The sequence below is a fragment of the Phyllostomus discolor genome, chromosome 2 (assembly GCF_004126475.2).
Source record: "Phyllostomus discolor isolate MPI-MPIP mPhyDis1 chromosome 2, mPhyDis1.pri.v3, whole genome shotgun sequence".
Classification (NCBI taxonomy): domain Eukaryota; kingdom Metazoa; phylum Chordata; class Mammalia; order Chiroptera; family Phyllostomidae; genus Phyllostomus; species Phyllostomus discolor.
In genome coordinates, this window is record NC_040904.2 from 102,201,180 (window position 1) to 102,219,887 (window position 18,708).

General features: G+C 49.5%; 1 protein-coding gene across 1 annotated transcript in view; it reads left to right on the top strand.

The window, feature by feature from the left end:
- Nucleotides 1–576: 576 nt before the first annotated feature.
- PDIA5 (protein disulfide isomerase family A member 5) overlaps nt 577–18,708 on the top strand; it is an 88,594-nt gene continuing 70,462 nt past the window's right edge. Inside the window, exon 1 of the mRNA XM_028504516.1 lies at nt 577–750. Within this exon, the coding sequence (XP_028360317.1) occupies nt 706–750 (45 nt within the window). The 5' untranslated portion in view covers nt 577–705. The remainder of the gene's footprint in view (nt 751–18,708) is intronic.

The window sequence follows — 18,708 nt, forward strand, 5'->3', positions numbered from 1 at the left end:
ATAGACTTACCATATTTTGGTTAGCCATTTATCCCTCAATGGATGGTTGTTTCCACCTCTTGACTATTGTGAATAATGTTGCTATGAACATTGATGTGCAAGTATTTTATGAATACCTGTTTTCAATTGATTTGCGTATATAAGCAGGAGGGAATTGCTGGGCCATTTGGTAATCTGTGTTTAACTTTGTGAGGAACTGCCAAGCTGTTTTCTAACATCTCAATAAACGTTTTTCCAAGTGCAAAAAAGGAAAAGTAGATGGCAGCCTGGGAGGCAGGGATGAGGCCTTTTCTTATCCTCCACAAGCCAAGTTCTCTGGGCTGACTCTCATTCTCAAAGTGGGGAAAATAAAACTCACCTCTGTGAGCTGAATAAGGTAACTTCTAAAATTCTAGGCACAAGTAATCCCTCAAATTAATTGCCTTCCCTTACCATTTTGTACTTCATTCACACCCCGCTTGGCCTTGGGGGCAAGTCCACGCCTGCGGGTCTTCCCGCCCAGCCTCGTTGAAAACTACAATTCCCAGCAAGCACTTCTTCCCAGCTGCCTCTCCCAGCCAGTGCGCACGCTTTGGCAGACGTGGCACCGGGAACTAGGAGGCGGGGAGCGGCTGGGAAGTGGCGGTGGCAGTTGGACCCGGCGGAGCTGCGGGCGCGGGAGCCTGACTGAGAGACCAGAGCCGGCCGTGGGCAGCGGCGGCGGGCATGGCGCGAGCTGGGCCGGCGTGGCTGCTGCTGCTGGCGATCTGGGTGAGGCTGTGGAGCGGGGTCCGGGCTGGGGCCGGCGGGACCACCGGCACGTGGCGCTCGAAGTGAGGGTCCACGCTCCCTACTGCCGGCCCATCCTGGACACGCGGGGAGGTGCCTTCTGCCACCAGAGTAGGGGCGTGCGTGCCAGGATGGCGGTGACTCCGCGGCTGCAGGGGAGGCAGCGGGCGGCCCCAGCGACCTCCTCCCGGAGCCTTCCGGGGCGTAGGGGCTGGAGGGAGCCCGGGGGCGCTGAGCGATACCTCGTGGGGTGCCTGCGCTGCGGGCATAACTTTGCGGGGGTGCAAGTCAGGAGGCGGCCACCAGCTTAGGCGAGACACCCGCGTGCTGGGGGCAGATGTGTCGCGCACCAGACACCGGGCCCTACACCTGTGTGAGTGCGGTGTGGGAAGGGGGTGCTTTCCATCCGCACTGTCGGAAACCTTATTTTAGGGCCACCTGGTTCTTGGTTTCCACCCTGGGCGGTTGGGAAACTGCCAGTCTACACCTGGGTCCCCCCCCGCGGGGAGTTCGCTCCTACACCCAGCTGAGATTGTCCCGAACATCGGCCACTTTCTGGCTGTGTGACGCGGCGTATCTTTTAAAGAATCTAATTCAGTGTCCTCATCCTTGAAATGGGGACGGTAAATATAACCCACCTCGCAAGGTTTTCCTGAGGGTCGATGAAAAATCTGAGGAGGAAGCTCAGTAAACTGCAAAATCGTATAAGAGTGGAGGAGGGGTGGGCTCTCCTAGAGGAGTTTGCTACGTGTGTGGGAGATGCCTCCAAGACATCCCTGGGAGAGGTCTGAATGGGTGTGTCCACACCGTCCAGGGCTGCCCTTGTTGTTGGCGTTGGTGTTCCGTGGGTGTGTGATGGGATAATGTGGCTTCTTTCCATATTTTTTCATAACTTCTGGTCTCCCTTATTTTAAGACCATCTTGACTTTCCTGAAGTTTCAAGGGAATTTCTGCCTCTGGCACCCTCACCAACCCAGATTTTTCAGATTTTTGGGGTGTGTGTGTGTGACAAGGATGCTGGGCAAACATGAGGAGAAAAAGTCAAGTGTGGATTAAATTGCTTTAAATAATTTCATCTCCCAATACCCTGCCATTTGGGGATCACAGTGAAGAGTCGCTCCTGTCTTCTGGCTGTCTGGAAGTCCATGGGGAAGGAAGCTCCCTGTCCCCTAAGTCTGACCATTCTCCGTCTGGGAGAGAACCAGGCTCGAGGGGGGCAGTGCCACTTAACCAGCGTCTAGGTGTGCTTGATGATCTGCCTGCATTCTGTTACCTGGAGCCAGTTGGCTTCGGCAGGCCCCTAAGCCAGGCAGAACTGCAGGAGTGTGCCAAGGGGGCCATTTCCAGTGAGATTTCCTATCAGGTCTTTGCACTTGGGCTGTTTTAGGAGGTCCTGTTTTCCTCTCTTCTTCCTTTTCCCCTCCCTCCTGTGAAAGTAAAAGAGGGCTTGGGAATTTGACTGGAAAGAAATTTCGTTCAGCAAATATTTATCAACCATACTGTCATGAGCTGGGTTAGATTTTGGGCGGAGAGCAAAACACACATGGTCCCTGCCATTCTGTGTTGCCCTGGGTTGGGAAGGGGAGTCAGTCCTGTGAGGGGAGAAAAAAAAAGACAGAACAGTGAATGCTAATAGCTGAAGGGCTGGGTGCTTCCACAGAACAGCAGCTGTACACTAATTCAGGGCAGGGTCAGCTGTGGCTTTCCTGAGGCAATAGGTTGAGCAGTTGGGAGGGAGTATGGGAGTCAGCAGTTGAGGTCTGCAGGCGCCTTCCATCATAGCTGACCCTCCCTCTGAATTAGTGTATGGCTCCCGTTCTGTGGTAGGTTTGCTGAGAGCACTAGAACCTGGAAACCCCTCAGCAAAGAATTGACGTTTTTCTCTTTTCCCCAAGCCCTCAGCTTAGCAGATGAGAGGCACAGGTGCACGGTCAGTGGTGAGTGGCTGGTGGACACTAGGGTGGACTTTGTAAATCTATACTCTATGTCCCTCTGATAAGGGCTTCCAAGTACTGGGAGTAGATTGAGTTTCTTTGTTCACTCAATATTTACTAAGGGCTAATATGTGCACAGCACCTGGCTGTGACCTGAGGGATACAAAGAACTGTAAAGAGAGTCTACAGAGTTTCTTGGGCAGGGATGTGTCTACCCACCACATGTTTTTAATGGCAAAATATGGAAGTGGCTTCAATACTCAATAGTAGTGGCATGGTTAAATGACTTTTGGCCCTTTCCCACCATGGGAAGTGATGTTTATGAAGAATATTTATATTTACTAGAATGCTGTTTATTATAAAAACATTTTATGATGCTAGTGAAGATTTGAGGACATGGAGAAGTTTTCTAGTGTAATAAGTAGGGGAAAAGCAGGATAAAAGCCACATCCCAGGAGGGCTGAAGGTGGCTTCCTAAGTGTTCGAGGGTTCAGAAGTGTATCAAGACATGAATAGTGGCTGGTCGGTAAGGTGGAGTTATGGGTGACTTATGCTTACTTCTTATGGTTCTCTGTGTTTTCCAAGTTTCCTCCATAAACATATATTAGTTTTTGATCAGGAAAGTTAATAAGGGAACATTTTTTAGAAGGTTCTTTTGGGGGCCTCAGCCTTCCAGAAGAATACTGGGGTGGAAAGAGTCAACACTTTGGGACAAGTTGGTCCCAGCCCTCTGCGGGTAGGTGGGTGCCCCTGCCCACAGGGTCTGTGGCCGAGGCAACTGAGCCGTTCTGTCCCGATTCCTGCACCTGTGGCTGGCTGCCCCTTCCTGCTGTCCAGCGCAGCAGCTCACTACAGCCGGCCGAGCTGTGGGGCTGGGCTGTGTTGAAGTTTTTACTGGTTTGCAGACAAGTTGGAAAAATAACAATGGTGAGTGTTTTCCTTTTTTTTTTCCTTCATGAATCCAAGTATTTTCAGTTTAAAAACTTATTCTTTTGATACGATGTCCATGTTTGCAGGTAGGGAGTGGTTTGCAGTGTCCTTCTGAAACATGAAAGTAGTGATGGTGTATTGTGATTTTTAAAAAAGTCTTTTGATAAAATTTATTTTTAAGTATATCTAACATATATTACACATATTTAAACATGTATATATACACATGTATACACACTTTAAAGTATGCCAAGCCGTGAGATTCAAAAGTCTGAGAACTGCCGCTCTGACTCAGCTCTCATTTTGTGAAAGAAAAGTGAGGCTCCAAGAGTGAGAGGACGCACTCAAGGCCACCCAGTTTCTGAAGGCAGAGCTGGGATTAGACTGAGGCTTATGAATTATAAACCAGGGTTCTTCCCACTCCATCTCTGTCATCCCAGCCCCCCACCCCATCTCCCACACGCTTCCCTCCTCCAAAGCCGCTGCTGGAGCCTCTGCCCGGATGGTGGCTCGCAGCTCAGAACCTGGAGGGTGGAGGTGCAGGAAGCAGGAGACATTTGCCCCTGGCCTCTCCTGCACAGCTTTTAATGCACACGTATTTAGATTCTACATTATATATTTAATAGGCTTCTGTGGGTTGGCCCGGGGACCTAATTGCCATTTATAATGCTGTTTGGAACCCGAGTGTACTTCTCCCACGGAAATAAACACATTACAGGGGAAATTTTAAAGCAGAACTTGAAGGCGTAAGTTGGAGGAATCGCTGAGTGCCGTATGAGTGGCAAACAGAGTGCTGTGGATCCGGGCAAAGTCCAGGCGGTGGGGTGCTGGGTGACCAGAGAAGGGCCCCAGCTCACTGCTCACAGAGGAGGGCAGACTCTGAGCTCTGTTGCCGTGGGGGTCCTCCCTGCCCTGGCGGTTGTATCCCCAGCACCTAGCCCAAGACCTGGCACACATCCCAGGCCATGTTCAGCTGAAGGATTCCTGTTGGCTTTTGAGAGAGAAAGGAAACCTTTCCAGACAGAAATGCGGGCAATGAGGAGTGATAGGCCAGGCTGGCTGGTAGGAAGGATTTGAGTCTGGGAGTTGGGGGAGTAAGACTGCAAGAGCGGATCGTAAAGAAGCTTAAAGGCTGACTTTTGGACTTGATTCTGTAGGTAATGGAGAGACATGATGAAAGTTGCCCTTTGAATAACAAGATCAGTCAGGCCACAGAGTAGGGTTCCGGTTGAAGTGAGAGAGACGGGATTAATTTTCTCAGAACAGCACTTTCTTCTTCTTCTCTGTTATCTACAAGATAAAGTCAAGTGCGATGTTGTGGAAAGAACACAGGCTTTTTGCCAGGTAGACACTCAGGAGCTGTGTGACCTTGGGCCCTGCCTCAGTTTTCCTCTTTGTGAATGGTGGTGAGAGTGCCCAGCAAGTGGGAGCCATAGCAGTGGTCTCAAGTTGCTGACGAAGAGGTGCTGGGGAAGCCAGTTAGGAGGAGGCAGTGGACTGTGAATGGCCAGAGTGTATGTGAGCAGAGCCTTCAAGACATGGATGGCGATGTTCTGTGCTGCTGTGATGTTCTCTGTCACAGTTCCTTGGAGCTGGGCTCTGGCCTCGATTCTTGCCCCTCCCCACTGAGCCCCTGCACTGCCTCTGGATTAGCGGATGGAGGGGGGCCTTGCAGAGGGGATAAGGATTTAAGTGCTCAACGATTCTCCCTGCTTTCTTCTGAAAGTGGGTCCTCTCTTGAGAATGGATATACCAACAACAGTGCCTCCCTGGAGGGTTCGCCCTGGCACTGTGGTTTCGTTCGGTGGGGCTCCTGTGCCCCACTTGGTCGATGTGGCAGGTTCTGGAGGCTGTCTAATAGATAGTGAGCCTGAGAGTGGTGCATGGGGTGTAAGGACAGCCAGAGTTCTCTTACATGACCCAGACTAAGATGGTTTATTTGCCCCTCACCCCACTTCCCTCCTGCCTCCTTCCGTTTGTTCACACCTGGCATCCTGGGTCCCAGTGGGAAAGGGGAGGCACACAGAGCTGGCCGTTGCCTGGCCCATCCTGCAGCACTGACTAGGGCTTCTGGCTGCCCACTTGACTTGTCAGTGAGAATTATGACATACCTGGTACATTTGAAGAGGGCTTTCAAGTTTAGTTTGCAAGGCATTTCCACGTATTTCATGCCTGTGTAGCCTGGAGCCCCATGTTAACTGGTGAGATAAGGTAATTAAATACTGTTTCCTGTAGAAAGGGTTGGGTGGGTGGACAGAGGTGGGAGGAGATGGACGTTAGACAAGAGTGTGGGCGCGGTCTGGAGGGTGGAAGGATAGATAGGTGGGTTGGGATTCAGTGATAGTTCTAGTGGCCTGCCTGACTGTTTAAGCAGCCAGGTTGGTGGGCGCTATTTGCTGAAATAGTAACATCAGCCATTTTCCTGGGTGTCTGCGAAACTTGCTCTCTAGCTCCCTGAGGGCCTGAGCAGGGGAGCAGGAGCAGCCAGCTGGACACTTGTCCATCCTTCTCATCTGTCTCCGTACCCCCTTCTTTGCGCTAGTGCGGTTCCCGCTGACCACCAGAGGTCCAGCAGGGCCTCTTCCCACAACCAGTTTACAACCGCTTCTAAATGATTAGCTTTGCAGTGGTGATGTGGGGGTTAAAAACGCACAGGGAGTGTGGAGTTGGAATAGCCCTTTCGTTCCCTGAGGCCAAAGTTAGAATAGCCTTCTCATTCCCTGAGGCCATACTGAGCCTGCATCTGCAGCACTCTGTTCCCAGGTGGCCTGATGGTGAGCCTGTGCCTGGCTTCAGAGAGTCCAGCTCATTATAGCTGGCAGGGTGGGGGGTGGAGTATCCGGCCCCCAAAAAGGGTCCCACCATGTCTTCAACCCCTGGCAAGAGCAGATGTCTTCAATTCATGAGCAGGTCCTTTCATCCTGGCCTTGGAAGGGGTTAGTGGAAATCCAGGTAGAGGGCCCTACGGTGGGGCTTGAACATACAGGTGGTTTAGTATTGGAGCCCAGACGGGGGCTTGGCTGGAAGCTGTGCTGCTGGGCCCAGGAGGCCAGGCTCCAGAGGAGCAGGCAGCTGTGTGCTGTTGTGAAGGGGCCTCACCTGGCTGGTCCTGGGCAGAGTGCTGTACCTGCCCCTCATTTCAAAGGAGTGTGTGCCACAATCTGCATGCTCCACGTGTCACAGGTGTTCATTCGTTCCACAGATTGATCAATCTTTTTTTTAGACAGATACTTCTTGGGTGTCTTTTGTGAGTCAGACACACCACGCTACAGCATTGAGGATGTCATGATAAATAAGATGGGCACCATCCCTTTGTCCCATTGCTCAGTGGGAGAGCCACAAGTATATTATCTGATTCAGGTAGAAAGTACTGGAAGGAGGAAGTATAAGGTGTAATAGAATGTGTAACAGGGGTCCCAGCCTAGTGCAGCGAGTCAGAAAAGCCTTCTCTGGGGACTTAAAGACCCTTTCTCAGAATAGTGTTCTTTAAAAAAAATTTTCTTTTTATCCTCACCTGGGGATGTATATATTTACTGATTTTAGAGAGAGAAGAAATGGGGAGGGAAGAGAAAGATAGAAGAGGAGAAACAGAAACATCGATGTGAGAGGGAAACATTGATCAGTTGCCTCCCAAATACACCCTGACTGGGGATCCAACGCACAGCCTAGGTTTGTGCCCTGACTGGGGATTGGTCCCGCAGCTTTTTGTTGTGTGGAACAGAGTTCCAACCAACTGAACCAGCGGCCAGGGCTAGAGTGATGCTTTAAATGTACAAAACAGAACACATGGGATTATAAAGGGAATCAGAGATACTGCAACACAGTTATCCAAATAGTATAACAAATATGTAATAAAATTATATTTACATATTTTATTACTATCATATAAGAAGGTCTAGTGTTAGGTTTGCTAATTTCTTTAATATTGAGTAGCATAAACAGTGTTTCACGATATTTACACCAATCGTAGTGTGATGGGAGATGTGATTTCTGTTGATGGTAAAGTCACAGGTACTGCCAGTGTTACTATTTGGTACCCACATCCTCGATAAAGGGAAGGCTAAATTTCAGTTAGAGATTTGTGGGGATGTGATGTTCCCCCATACAAATGCATAGATCCCACGGTAAAGAACAGTTTTCCAAGAACTTGGGAATGAAAGAGGATTTAGTAACATGTCATCCTGCAGCTTTGTCTAAGAAGCCAACCTAAGGGCCATCTAGTGCTCTGGAGAATGTAACTTTGCATATTATTCTTTAGGGCCCATCCTCTGTGAAGTGAGATATGATGTAAATAATGTCTATTTGGTGAAGAAGAGAGACATGAAGGTTATTGCCCTCTAGGACATTTACCAGTTCAGAATCAAATTTAGCAGTCTCATATCAGGATTCTTTTCTTTTATCAATCATACGTACATTACTGTCTTATAACTTCTTTTTGAAAAACTTTTTTTAATCTTTTTTCTTTTTAAAAAAAGATTTTATTTATTTTTAGAGAGAAGCAAAATGAGGGAAGAGAGGCAGAGAAACAGCAATGTGTGAGGGAAGTTTGCAACATCAATTGGTTGCCTCTCATGCTTCCCCAGACTAAACCTGGCTTGCAACCCAGGCATGTGCCCTGACCAGGAATCGAACCAGCGACCCAACCCACTGAGCCACACCCGTCAGGGCTAATCATTTTTCTTTTTTATAGCTTCTTGTAACTTGTCATTTTAGTGGGTCCCTTATTAAAGAGTTCAATAACACTTGAAAATATGCTCAATATCTGTTTTTATGAGTTAGGCTTTTAACATTTGAGAATTATACTTGACCCTGTTTTGAGAACTTCTGAGTGAGCAGGATGTGAGGGTGTGGTGGGAAGGGAGGTCTAGGCTGGAGATGTTAATTTAGGGCTGCTGCGTAGAAGGTGGGTAACACCCCCCCCCCCCCCCCCCCGCCCCGCACACTGGGGTTGGGGGTTGGCGAGAGGAAAGAGAAGGTGGACTGAGTGAATGCCAGGGAGCTTCAGCATTTAAAGGGTAGGGAGATGAGGGTTTACAGACCAGGGGGACTAGAGAGGTAGAAGGGAGACCAAGAGTGTCCGCCCGGGTTCGAGAGGGTGAGCAAACGGAGAAGTGGAGGTGCCTGTAGGGTTGTCCACATGGAAATTATTGTTGAACCCCCACAAGAGCCTTTTTGGTGGAGGTGGGACAGATCTGAGAGGGCGGAGGAGTGGACAGGAGAGAATCGGGGGTGGGAAAGTCTGGCTGTGAATCAGCAAGTGACATGGGGTCCAGAGGGTGGGCTTCGGAAAGGTGGGCCAGTGGCAGAGGTTTTCCAACTGGGCTGTGGATCCAAACCACCGTAAGGGGGAATGTGTAAAAATGGATTGACTTCAGGGATATGGCCCAGGAATTTGTACTTCTGAAAAGCTTGTTCTTGGAACTGTTGTGCAGCTACTGACCAGGCAAGCTTACAAGTTAACAACCTTAGTGTTACAGGGTGGGTAATACTTGGGTAGCCAAGGGTGCCTCTCTGGTCAGAGTGGTGTGGCACAAGTTCTGCCCGTGTCGTGAGCCACACGCACAGCTGGCACTGGAAGGCATCACTTGGCTGAGTGTGTGTGGTTTTTGCTTTTCTATGAAGGCACGTGGGGAATTGCAGGCTGGTGGGCAGCAGGGGGAAGATGATCAGGTTGTCAGTGCAGCTCTTTTTAGTTGGTCACATTCAGTAGCTAGATTAGAAGAGAAAGTGAGCTTTCTGGTCACTGGATCGTGTTCTGGGTGCAGCTGTAGGCCGTGAGAGGAAGCTCAAGGGACGTCAGTGCGAAGTGTATGCACATTGGTGGGCAAAGAGAAGAGCGTCAGATCTGTGCTCACACATCCAGTCTGAGTGCTGGTACTGCCACTTTAGGCTTCACCCAAGGCGAGTCCCTGAGCACCTTAGAGCCTCTGCGTTCGTATCTCTAAAGTGGGGAGAGTACTGCATCCCAGACAGATTGTTTATAGTTGTTTTCAAACATTTTTACTTTGACCCCTGCAAGGGTAATTATACATTTTTACATTATAACCAAGTATATATACACATATATAAAACATACATTTGTATGTTTGTTTCACTAAATATGTAGACGTGCTGCCTGTGGCACACACCCCAATGTTTTCCGTTTAATGTCATTACAAAGTGCAGGTGGTGACCCCCTGAATTGATTTTATGACTCAGCTCTTGGGTTGAGGCTCCAGGGATGGAATACACTGGTCGGGACTCTCAACTTCAGAGGCTGGACGAGATCATGTACAGTGCGCACATGGGTCACAAGCATGGAATTGTTATTTTCTTGTCAGTTACCAGAGCTTTGAGGCAAGGTTGGATTTCCAGAGTGGGGAGTCACCGGCTCTTCCTCCCTGCTGCCTAGTTCACTCTTTTCTCCCCACACCTCCTTGTTGGCCCAGGTCACGTGTGTACAGGCTGGCAGCCACCCAACGCCCTCTAGGCTCCTGAAGAGGTTTTCCAGAACGTTAGGGCTTCAGGATCTTAAGTCCCAGTTAAATGCACTGCAGTTGCAATTTCAGGATAAGAAAAGCTGTTCGTATGAGCTCTCGGATGAGTTGTCCTGCCCCTGCGCTGTCTCTTGTTGATAGCCACATCTGTGCTGTAGGGGGTATGGGGGGGCTGCAGTGTGTAGCCCACCTGTAAAATGGGGTTTTTAAAGGAAGCAGAATATGAGAAATACAGTTGGCTTTGTATTTGCAGGAGTGAGTGGTTAGTGTGCGTGGCTCCGGGAAGCTGCTGTCTCTTTGTTCCGTACGTCTGACTGGGCGCTGGAGTCTGTGAGACTTGGGTCTGGGTCACAGCTCTCATACTTACTTGCTGGGTGATGCTGAACAAGTTTTAGAACTCCTCTTAGCCTCAGTTTCCTTCTCTGTCAATAGGTATAATGAAAGTGCCGACTTCATTCACGTGCCAAGATAATTAAATTAGATAATCGCAAGACCTGCTTTGCTCACTCCTGCTCACACAGTGAGCACTCTGTACTTTCCGCTGTTACCCTTGTCATGGGCTCATCCCTAGGCCCTGAAGTCTGGAATTAAAGAATCTGCTCTTGGGTTCTGTTCTTTGCCAAATACTTTCCTATTTCTCTCATTCTTTCTTAAAAAATTTTACTTGTTTTTAGAGAGAGGGGAAGTGAGGGAGAAAGAGAGGAAGAGAAACACTGATGCAAGAGACACATCTATCTGTTGCGTCTTGCACACCCCCAGCCAGGGACTTGGCCCACAACCCAGGCATGTGCCCCATCAGGAACCGAACTGGTGACCTTTCGGTTTGCAGGACTTTGCTCAACCCACTGGCTCACACTACTCAGGGCTCTCATTCTTCATAAACACGTTAAGCTCCCTGAGCTGCAGCCAGTCGGGGTTCCACATCCCAGGGCCAATGTGGCTGTTTGTTCATGTGTCTGTCTGTCTGTCTCTCTCTCTCTCTCTCTCTCTCACACACACACATACACACACACACACACACACACACTCTTGCCACTGAGGGACTCATGGTGCTCATTTTTATTTTGAGGGCTGCTGAGTAGACACTGAACATTGGGGAGTATTGGTGGTGAAATCTCCAAACTTGGTTTGAGGTTAGGCCTCACTCCTTGTGAAGAATGGTGTTTAGCCATGGTGGTTGGTGACAGGTGCTTAAATTTTGCCCTTTGAAGGGGCATACATTACTCACATTTTAAAATTAATGTTCTTTTGTATATCTCTTGCTTGTCCGAGACATTCTAAGTGTGTGTTATATGCAAAATACTTTGCAGATACCATGTAATAGGTCTTATAAAAGAACTACGAAATGGTGGGTAAGCAGAGGAATGGCAGTCAGCTGGAAGTGAAGAATGGGCAGATAAGCACTTCTCTTTTTTTTTTCTTTTAAAGGAGGGTGGGGGTGACAGACAGACAGACAGACAGACACATTTGACGACTGGTTGACTCTCAAATGCACCCTGACCACGGATCAAACCCGCACCTTGTAGGTATGGGATGGGATGACGCTCACCCAGCTGAGCCACCAGGCCAGGGCGAGGGCAGATAGATACAGCTCTTTTGTGGGAAGTGCCTGTGGGCGCTTGCTGGAGGCAGAGGTTTATCAGAAGGACGGTGGAAGGCAGTATTTGGTGGTTTTGGGCATCTTTCGTATTTTCTTTTTAGATTTTTTTCTCTAACTCTAATCATTTCAGACTGATAGAATATTTTGCAAGAAGAATACAAGGGTTCCCATCTACCCTTTACACAGATTCAACAAACGCTAACTTTTTGTCACATTTGTTTTTATCATGCCCTTCCTCTACGTACGTAATGCTGAATTTTGGCTCAGGACTTAGTCCAGAATTGCACATTGAATCTCATTGCTTTGGCTCTTTAACCTCCTTCAGTCTGGACTGATTCATCAAGTCTTTGTCTTTTGTGACCATGACAGTTTTGAAGAATGTTGCTTAATTTGGTTTTTGATGATGTTTCTCTTCAGTGCTTTCTGTCAGGAGGCCTGTGATGTCCATGTGACCTGTTACTGGTGATGTCAGCGTGGGTCCCGTAGTCGGGGGAGTTTCAGCCCGGCTTCCTCATGTGCATTTCTGTTTTCTTCTGGGGAGGTGATATACTTCGAGATTGGTAATTATTTCCAAGATGGTGGCCAAATGGTGGTGATTTTTTCTTTAAATATTAAAATCAGACATGTCTATTACAGTGAGTTAGAAAAATAAAGAGGAGGAATAAACTCTCTCTGAGAACAAAGCTTACTTTGGTGCATTTTCTTCTTCTAGTCTCTTTCTGAGCATAATTTTGCATATAGTGGTATTCATCACATACCATGCACATTTTGAATTTTATCATATAAAGCTTAACATCAAAACAAGTATTTTTCCATTGCACCATCTTTGAAAACATTGTTTAAATGGCTATATTATTCTGTCAAGTGACTTTCTCTAAACAGCCATTCCCCCACTGTTGGATATTTAGGTTGTTTACAACCTTTGGCTCTTGTGAGTAAGACCATGTGAGTCATGTCTGTGTCAGAGTCTCCGCTAGCTTCCTCAGGACAGATTCCCAAAAGTGGAGTTGCACAGGCAGGGAGCATAAGTACTGCTAAGGTGCTTGATAAATTGTGCCAACTAGCTTTCCGAAAGAATCGTACTAGTTTAGGCTTTTGCCAGCACTGTGTGATGGATAGTTGGGCCCTGTATTTTAAGAAATTCACTAATGGTGATTCTCAACTTAAAACAAACAAACAAACAAACAAAACCCAAAATAAAACAAAAAAGCTTTGACCCTTCATTCAAGATTTGTGTTGAGATCTAATTTGAATAATTTTTTGTATTTTGAATTATGAAAGCACAGGTATTTGTTTCCTAAAATAAATAGAGTGTAATACGGCACATCACTCTTTTTGAGCACTGGCATGCCACCCCCAGCCCTGGGGCAGCCCTGAGACTCATGCACACGGCTGTGTCTAGGCAGGTCATTCCGGACAGTGCGGGCCCGAAGGCACAACTGAGGACTGCATGTGCTCACCTATGGAATCCTCACGGAGCCGTGTGTGCTCTCCTCAGAGTGTGGTAAGCTGACAGAATGACATGGGAAGTGAAGAAATTCGAACGTGCTGGTGACGGAAACTCTTCACGATGCAGTGGTGAGAGGAGGACAGGGATTTCTGTGGATTGACATCTTTAGTTCCCACAGCCTTCTGGGCCCCTCTAGGCTGAGCAGCCGCAGGAGGTTTTGAGTCCCGGGCTCTGGCGGTCTGCCTCGAGGCTAGAGATGGCATGTGGAGAATGTCGAGTGGGGTCCTGTATCAGGGAACCAACCAGCCCAGCTAAAGCTGCAGCTCATGTCCTGGCGTTTCAGTCTCCTGCAGTGGCCTCCCTTCTAGTAAAGGGCTGAGGCTGCAGGGAAATAGGAGTGTTACTAGCTAATTTTCCTTTTATTTGTGGGTAGCTGTTACCTCCAAATAGGTGACCAAGATACCTGACAAGAACAAGCACACTGAAACCTGAGTAATTAGCAAGAACATAGCAAATCAAACCTGATAGTCTGTCTCTTTCCTTATTACAGTTTATTTGAAGCATAATGCATGGTTTGACACCTTAGACACTTTGAAATATCCTAACTGGAGTAGATATTAATGTTTTTTTTCTAGTTAAAGCTTTTGTTCCAGTAGGTACTCAAGATCTATTTGTGTATGTGCCAGAAAACACAGTGATAGCACCTTTAAAAGATCATTTATTTCACTCCCGTAGAAGCCTGGAAAGGGTGTTCTCGGGCCAATATATCACTCTCAGTGTCAGAGACCCAGATACCTTCTCTCTTGTTACTCCACATACTTAGTCCTTTCTTCTCATTGGCTCAAGTTGGCTGCGTGAGTTCCAGTCATCTTTCCAGATTCCAGCTGGCAGGAAGGAGGAGAGGACTAAGAAGACTTATACCAGATGTTTGTTAGGGACAGTTCCTACAGGTTGCTACATGTCACTTCTGCTTCCATTCCAGGGGCTGAAATTCAGTCCTATGGCCACACTTGCCACCACGAGGCTGAGAGGTGGGGCTTTAACGTGCTGGCTCCGTGGCGGAGAAGCACAGCTGCGCAGGGTGTAGACGCCTCACAGCACTTCTCTGGTAGCGGCCGGGAGGGTGGATTTGCCCAACCCCGCAGCCAGAGAGGACTTTGGAAATCACTTAGAGCCGCTTCACTTACAGAGGCAGAAACCGAGACTTAGAGAAGAGAGAGGACCAAGAAGAGAGGACCTGTATCCAAGGTCATACAGCCAGTAAACATCAGGGCCAGCACAAAAGTTGGGTTTTGGGCTCCTTCCACCAAACTTCCAGCTCTAAATTCTCAACTGGCTCAAGTTTTCTGACCTTGTGTTTAGGTCATCTGTTTTTAACATTTTTCCTGGATCCCTTTACCACCAGCCTCTTAAGAATCTAGACTTTTGGATTCTGACATTTCAAAACTATTTTGAGCAAAATGTGAGTTACACTAAATTCTTCACAGCTTCTTCATAGCTTCCCAACATAAGAAGGATATCTTTTTTCAGGTGACAGCAAAAAAGGTCAAGTCCCACCTCCACCCTTTTCCTAAATGTTAAAACTTCTGTCCTTAAATCGCCCTCCTTTAGCAAGCTGCTTTTATGTAATTGAATACCTCTGGTGTCATGGTCTGCATTGAGTAATGAGTCTATAAGGGCAGACAGCCTCCCTGGCTCAAGTGGACATGAGGGTGCTGGCACACGCCCAGAGATCAGGAGATTTTTTAAAGCTGAGAGTGTAATGTGACAAGGACTGTTCTCTCTATTATTTTCCAGAATCGTATGACTCTTTAGCCTGGTGGCAGTGATGGGTGAGCTTAAGTGCAGAGGGAGGAGCTTGTGTGTGCTGTGTGCTAGAGGGGGAGAGTGGTGGGAAGGGGCACGGACTTCTGGACAGAACCTGACTGACAGCAGATGGGGGCTAATGACCCCAGGACCCTGAGAATCGGGGCAGACCACAGGTGTTCTGGGATTGTGGGAAGCAGAGGATTAGTGTAAATCTCAGCTGGAACCCTCCTTATTGCAGGATCTGGAAGAGGAGGGCTTTTCCTGGCTGTTTTGGCGGGGCCTGCCTGGGAAGGAGGTGTTCTTTTTAGCTTGGGTTGCCCCGAGTCCAGGAAGCTTAGTGGGGTGGAGAGAAGCAGACCATCACCTCTGGCCAGGAGCTGGGAGCCTAAGCCCAGGTCCTAGCTCTGCTGCTGACCTACTGTGTGGTCCTGATAAGTAATTTAGCCTCTCTGAGCCTCAGTTTCCTCTTCTGTGGGTTGAAAACAGTACCCGCTCATCGGGTTTTGTGAGGGGCAAGTGGGCACAAAACCTGGAAGGAGCATTTAACATGTGCTGCGTGGCCTCCCGTCTGGGTCGCTGTGCAGATGGGTGGTTATTCCAGGTTGCACGATGCTGAGTATGTGTACGTGCACACTCCTTCCTGCCTGGATGTGCTGGCTGTTTTGCCTGATTGCAGGCTGGGACCTGGAGAGGAAGAGGTGGTGCCCACGTTACTGTTGTCCTTGCTCTATGACCTTTCTCACTAATGCGACTACTAGAGATAATTACAGTTGCTATGTACTTCTGTATGCCAAGCATTATGTTAGATTCTCTGTGTACTGTCCCCTCCTCCCCTCTCGTTTAATCTTCGGCCAGCCCTGCAAGGCAGGTGTCAGCATTATTCCCTCCACTCTACAGGTGGAGAAATGACATTCTGAGTGGTGCAGTAACTTCGGAGATCACCATGCTATGAATGAGGGTGCCTGGTTTGGCCCCAGGTCTGTCTGACTGCAGAAGCAGTTCTTTGTGGTGTCTGAGGGGTGGGAAAACACAAAGGGAGCAGATGAGAGTGGGCTGTTAGGAGTGAGGGCCGTTTGTCTGGCAGGCCCAGTATGGGCAGACCCCCGTTAGGAGAGCACTATAGAGCGTCCGGAAGAGGAGGAGAGAATCCAGTTTCCTCACTCCCTTGTCTCCTGCAGTGGTGGGGGTGGGGAGAGGAGAGGATGTATATGCAGGGACCCTGGGTGCTGCTGGGCTCTGAAGAAGGCTGTGTACTCTATCGAGGGAAGGAGCTTAAGGGTAGAGGGGGCTGCTACACTGATGGAGGGTCCTAGTGTTCTGAGGGGGGTGCTGCACTATGACAGGGGTTGGGGGCTAGGAAGGCATTCTGGTGGGGGGCTCTCTGAGGCCAATGGGGCTTAACTTGGGGGCCTCTTTCCCAGCAGCTGCAAATGGCGGGCCATCCTTCCCCAGCTTTGTTTTGCTCTGCACTGGGGGGATGGTTTATGGGTCTCAGCCCAGCCCGTGAGGGCAGCTTGGCAGTGATACAAATCCTGTTGAAGCTGCTGGTGGGTGAGCAGAAAGGAAGCAGTTATTGGAGCTGATCAGGAGTTTGCATGGCGAACAGAGGGGTTTTTTCCCCCCCTCCTCTCTTCTACCTCTAAAGCGAAGGACTGAGAATGCAGAGAGCCTGCCAAGGCCAGCAGCAGTTCCGTGGCTGGCTTTAAAGGTTCCTGGCTTCCGAAGCACTTCACAAGCACTGCCCTCCCCTCCTGAGGGCTTGATAAAGTAGAGTTCGTGCATCATTAACACTGTTATTGTTGCCGTAGTTATTGTTGTTATCAAGGTTTGTGGGTCGTGACTTAAGAAATCTGCAGGAAGGCGCCGGGGGCGAGGCCAAACGGCTCACTGGAGCTGCATCTTAAGGGAAGGAGGGAGCGCGCACACTGTAAAGGTTAAAATAGACTGAAGTGGAGGAGAAAGGAGAATGTTAAGTGGCTGGAGGAGTATCCCCTTGGGTTTAGGGGAGGGAGGAAAAGGCCGCCCTTCTGCCTGTCCCTGTGTTTGCTTGCTAAGGTGAGGGTCTGTCTGAGGCCAGACATGGGCTTTTCATCCTCCCCCACTCTTGCTCGGTGATGCTAACCCCAGCATCTCAGCTCTTGGCAGGTCAAGTCCCCGGGTTCCCCCTGGGTCTGGCTGTCCTGCCTGTCTTCCCCTGTCACTCCCAAATCTCCAAACCCTGCCTCTCCTGTGCTCACAGATGGGCAGTGGAGACAGCTCATTCTTCTGACCCTGGTGGGTCACCTGTGCTCCTTCTGTTGTCACCCCAACTGCTGTGCTGGGTGTGCCGTCTTCTCAGCACAAGGCTGTTGACTCCCCTGCCCCCACGCCACTGAGATTCTCTCCTAATGTCTGGGCATGTCGTCATGGCCTTTGCTTATGGATCAATCACTGCTTTTCTGTGTCTCCTCCCTGCTCTGTGTTGACACAGCACTTCCCACCTTTTCCTTCTGTCTGTCCTCCTGTCCTTCCTCCTCCTCTCAAGTGAGGTGTTCCCTCCGTGGGCTTCTCCCTCTAAACCTCTGTCCTGAGACCTTGTAGGCTTTGAGGCTTCCTCTCCAGCGTGTATTAGGGTGTCTTACTGTCCACATGTCTGCATGCCTGAGATGATTACCACCTTCCTCAGCATGAGACAAAATCCTTTGCTGCTTCTCAAGTCTTTCATTTTTGGCTGTTGTTCAGCCCCTAGTCCAGAATCCTTGGGGTCATTTTAGTCTCTCTTCTCTTCTTTCCTTGCTTACATATGAATAGTCATTGAATTTTGTTATTTTTCCCTGAGGCTCTTGGATTGACCCATTTCTTTCCACTATGGCAGCCACCCAGTTGATCCCTCTACCTCCTGCACCTCCAGCCTCCTGGTAGCTGCCCAGTCTGAGGTCATGGCCAAATGAAGTTCTTGAGCCAGGCTTCAAGACCTCCAGCCTGGCCCCACCTGCCCTCTCCCACCACACCCCACCCAGACCCTCACCAACTGTGCTATGGTCTGTCTGGTGTGAGTGGTCCCTGCCACGTCTCCGGAGAGCTGCCATGCGCTCGCTGGGTGCCACACTCCTAGTGGGTGGTCTCAGCACAGGTCAGCAGTGTGGTAACCAGTGTGCCTCGTCGTGTTTGTTATGCTGGATGGACATTTCCTGCAGACCTTCAAGGTGCCAGGCACGGTTCTGGGCCCTGTCCTGCAGAGCCAGCTCCTGGCCTAGGGGACCGGGTACTGCCAGGGCCGGTGGGGAGCAGACAGACCCTCTGTGAAGAGCTGGCTGTGGGCAGTGCCCACTGCAGGCCCCACTGTCACGCCCGGTGATAGCGTTCAGGCAGAGACAGTGTGGTCAGTGTACCCCTGGTTGAGCTTAAGTTCTCTGCTGCATGAGGGTCAGCGCAGGGTCAGAAGTTTTGGTGGCTGGCTGGGGCGTGGTTTGTTAACTCTGAGGGTGGCCACTGATCAGATGGCCTGAGGGATTCACTGGGTTTCACAGGAAGGAAGCTGTGGGTATGCCATGAGACCTGACTCTTGCGGTTTCCTCTGTAGACACCGTGTCGTCGCTGTGGCCCAGCTGTGCACCACCAAGCTGCCTGGGCAGGTGGGCCCTGGGTTCACCCTCCCTCCGCTTTTCCTTCTCCCCAGTTTCAGAAGCACAGGTGCCTGCTAGTCTCAGGAGGGCTGGTCCACAGGTCAGAATACCAGGGCATTGGGCAAGGGCAGTTGTT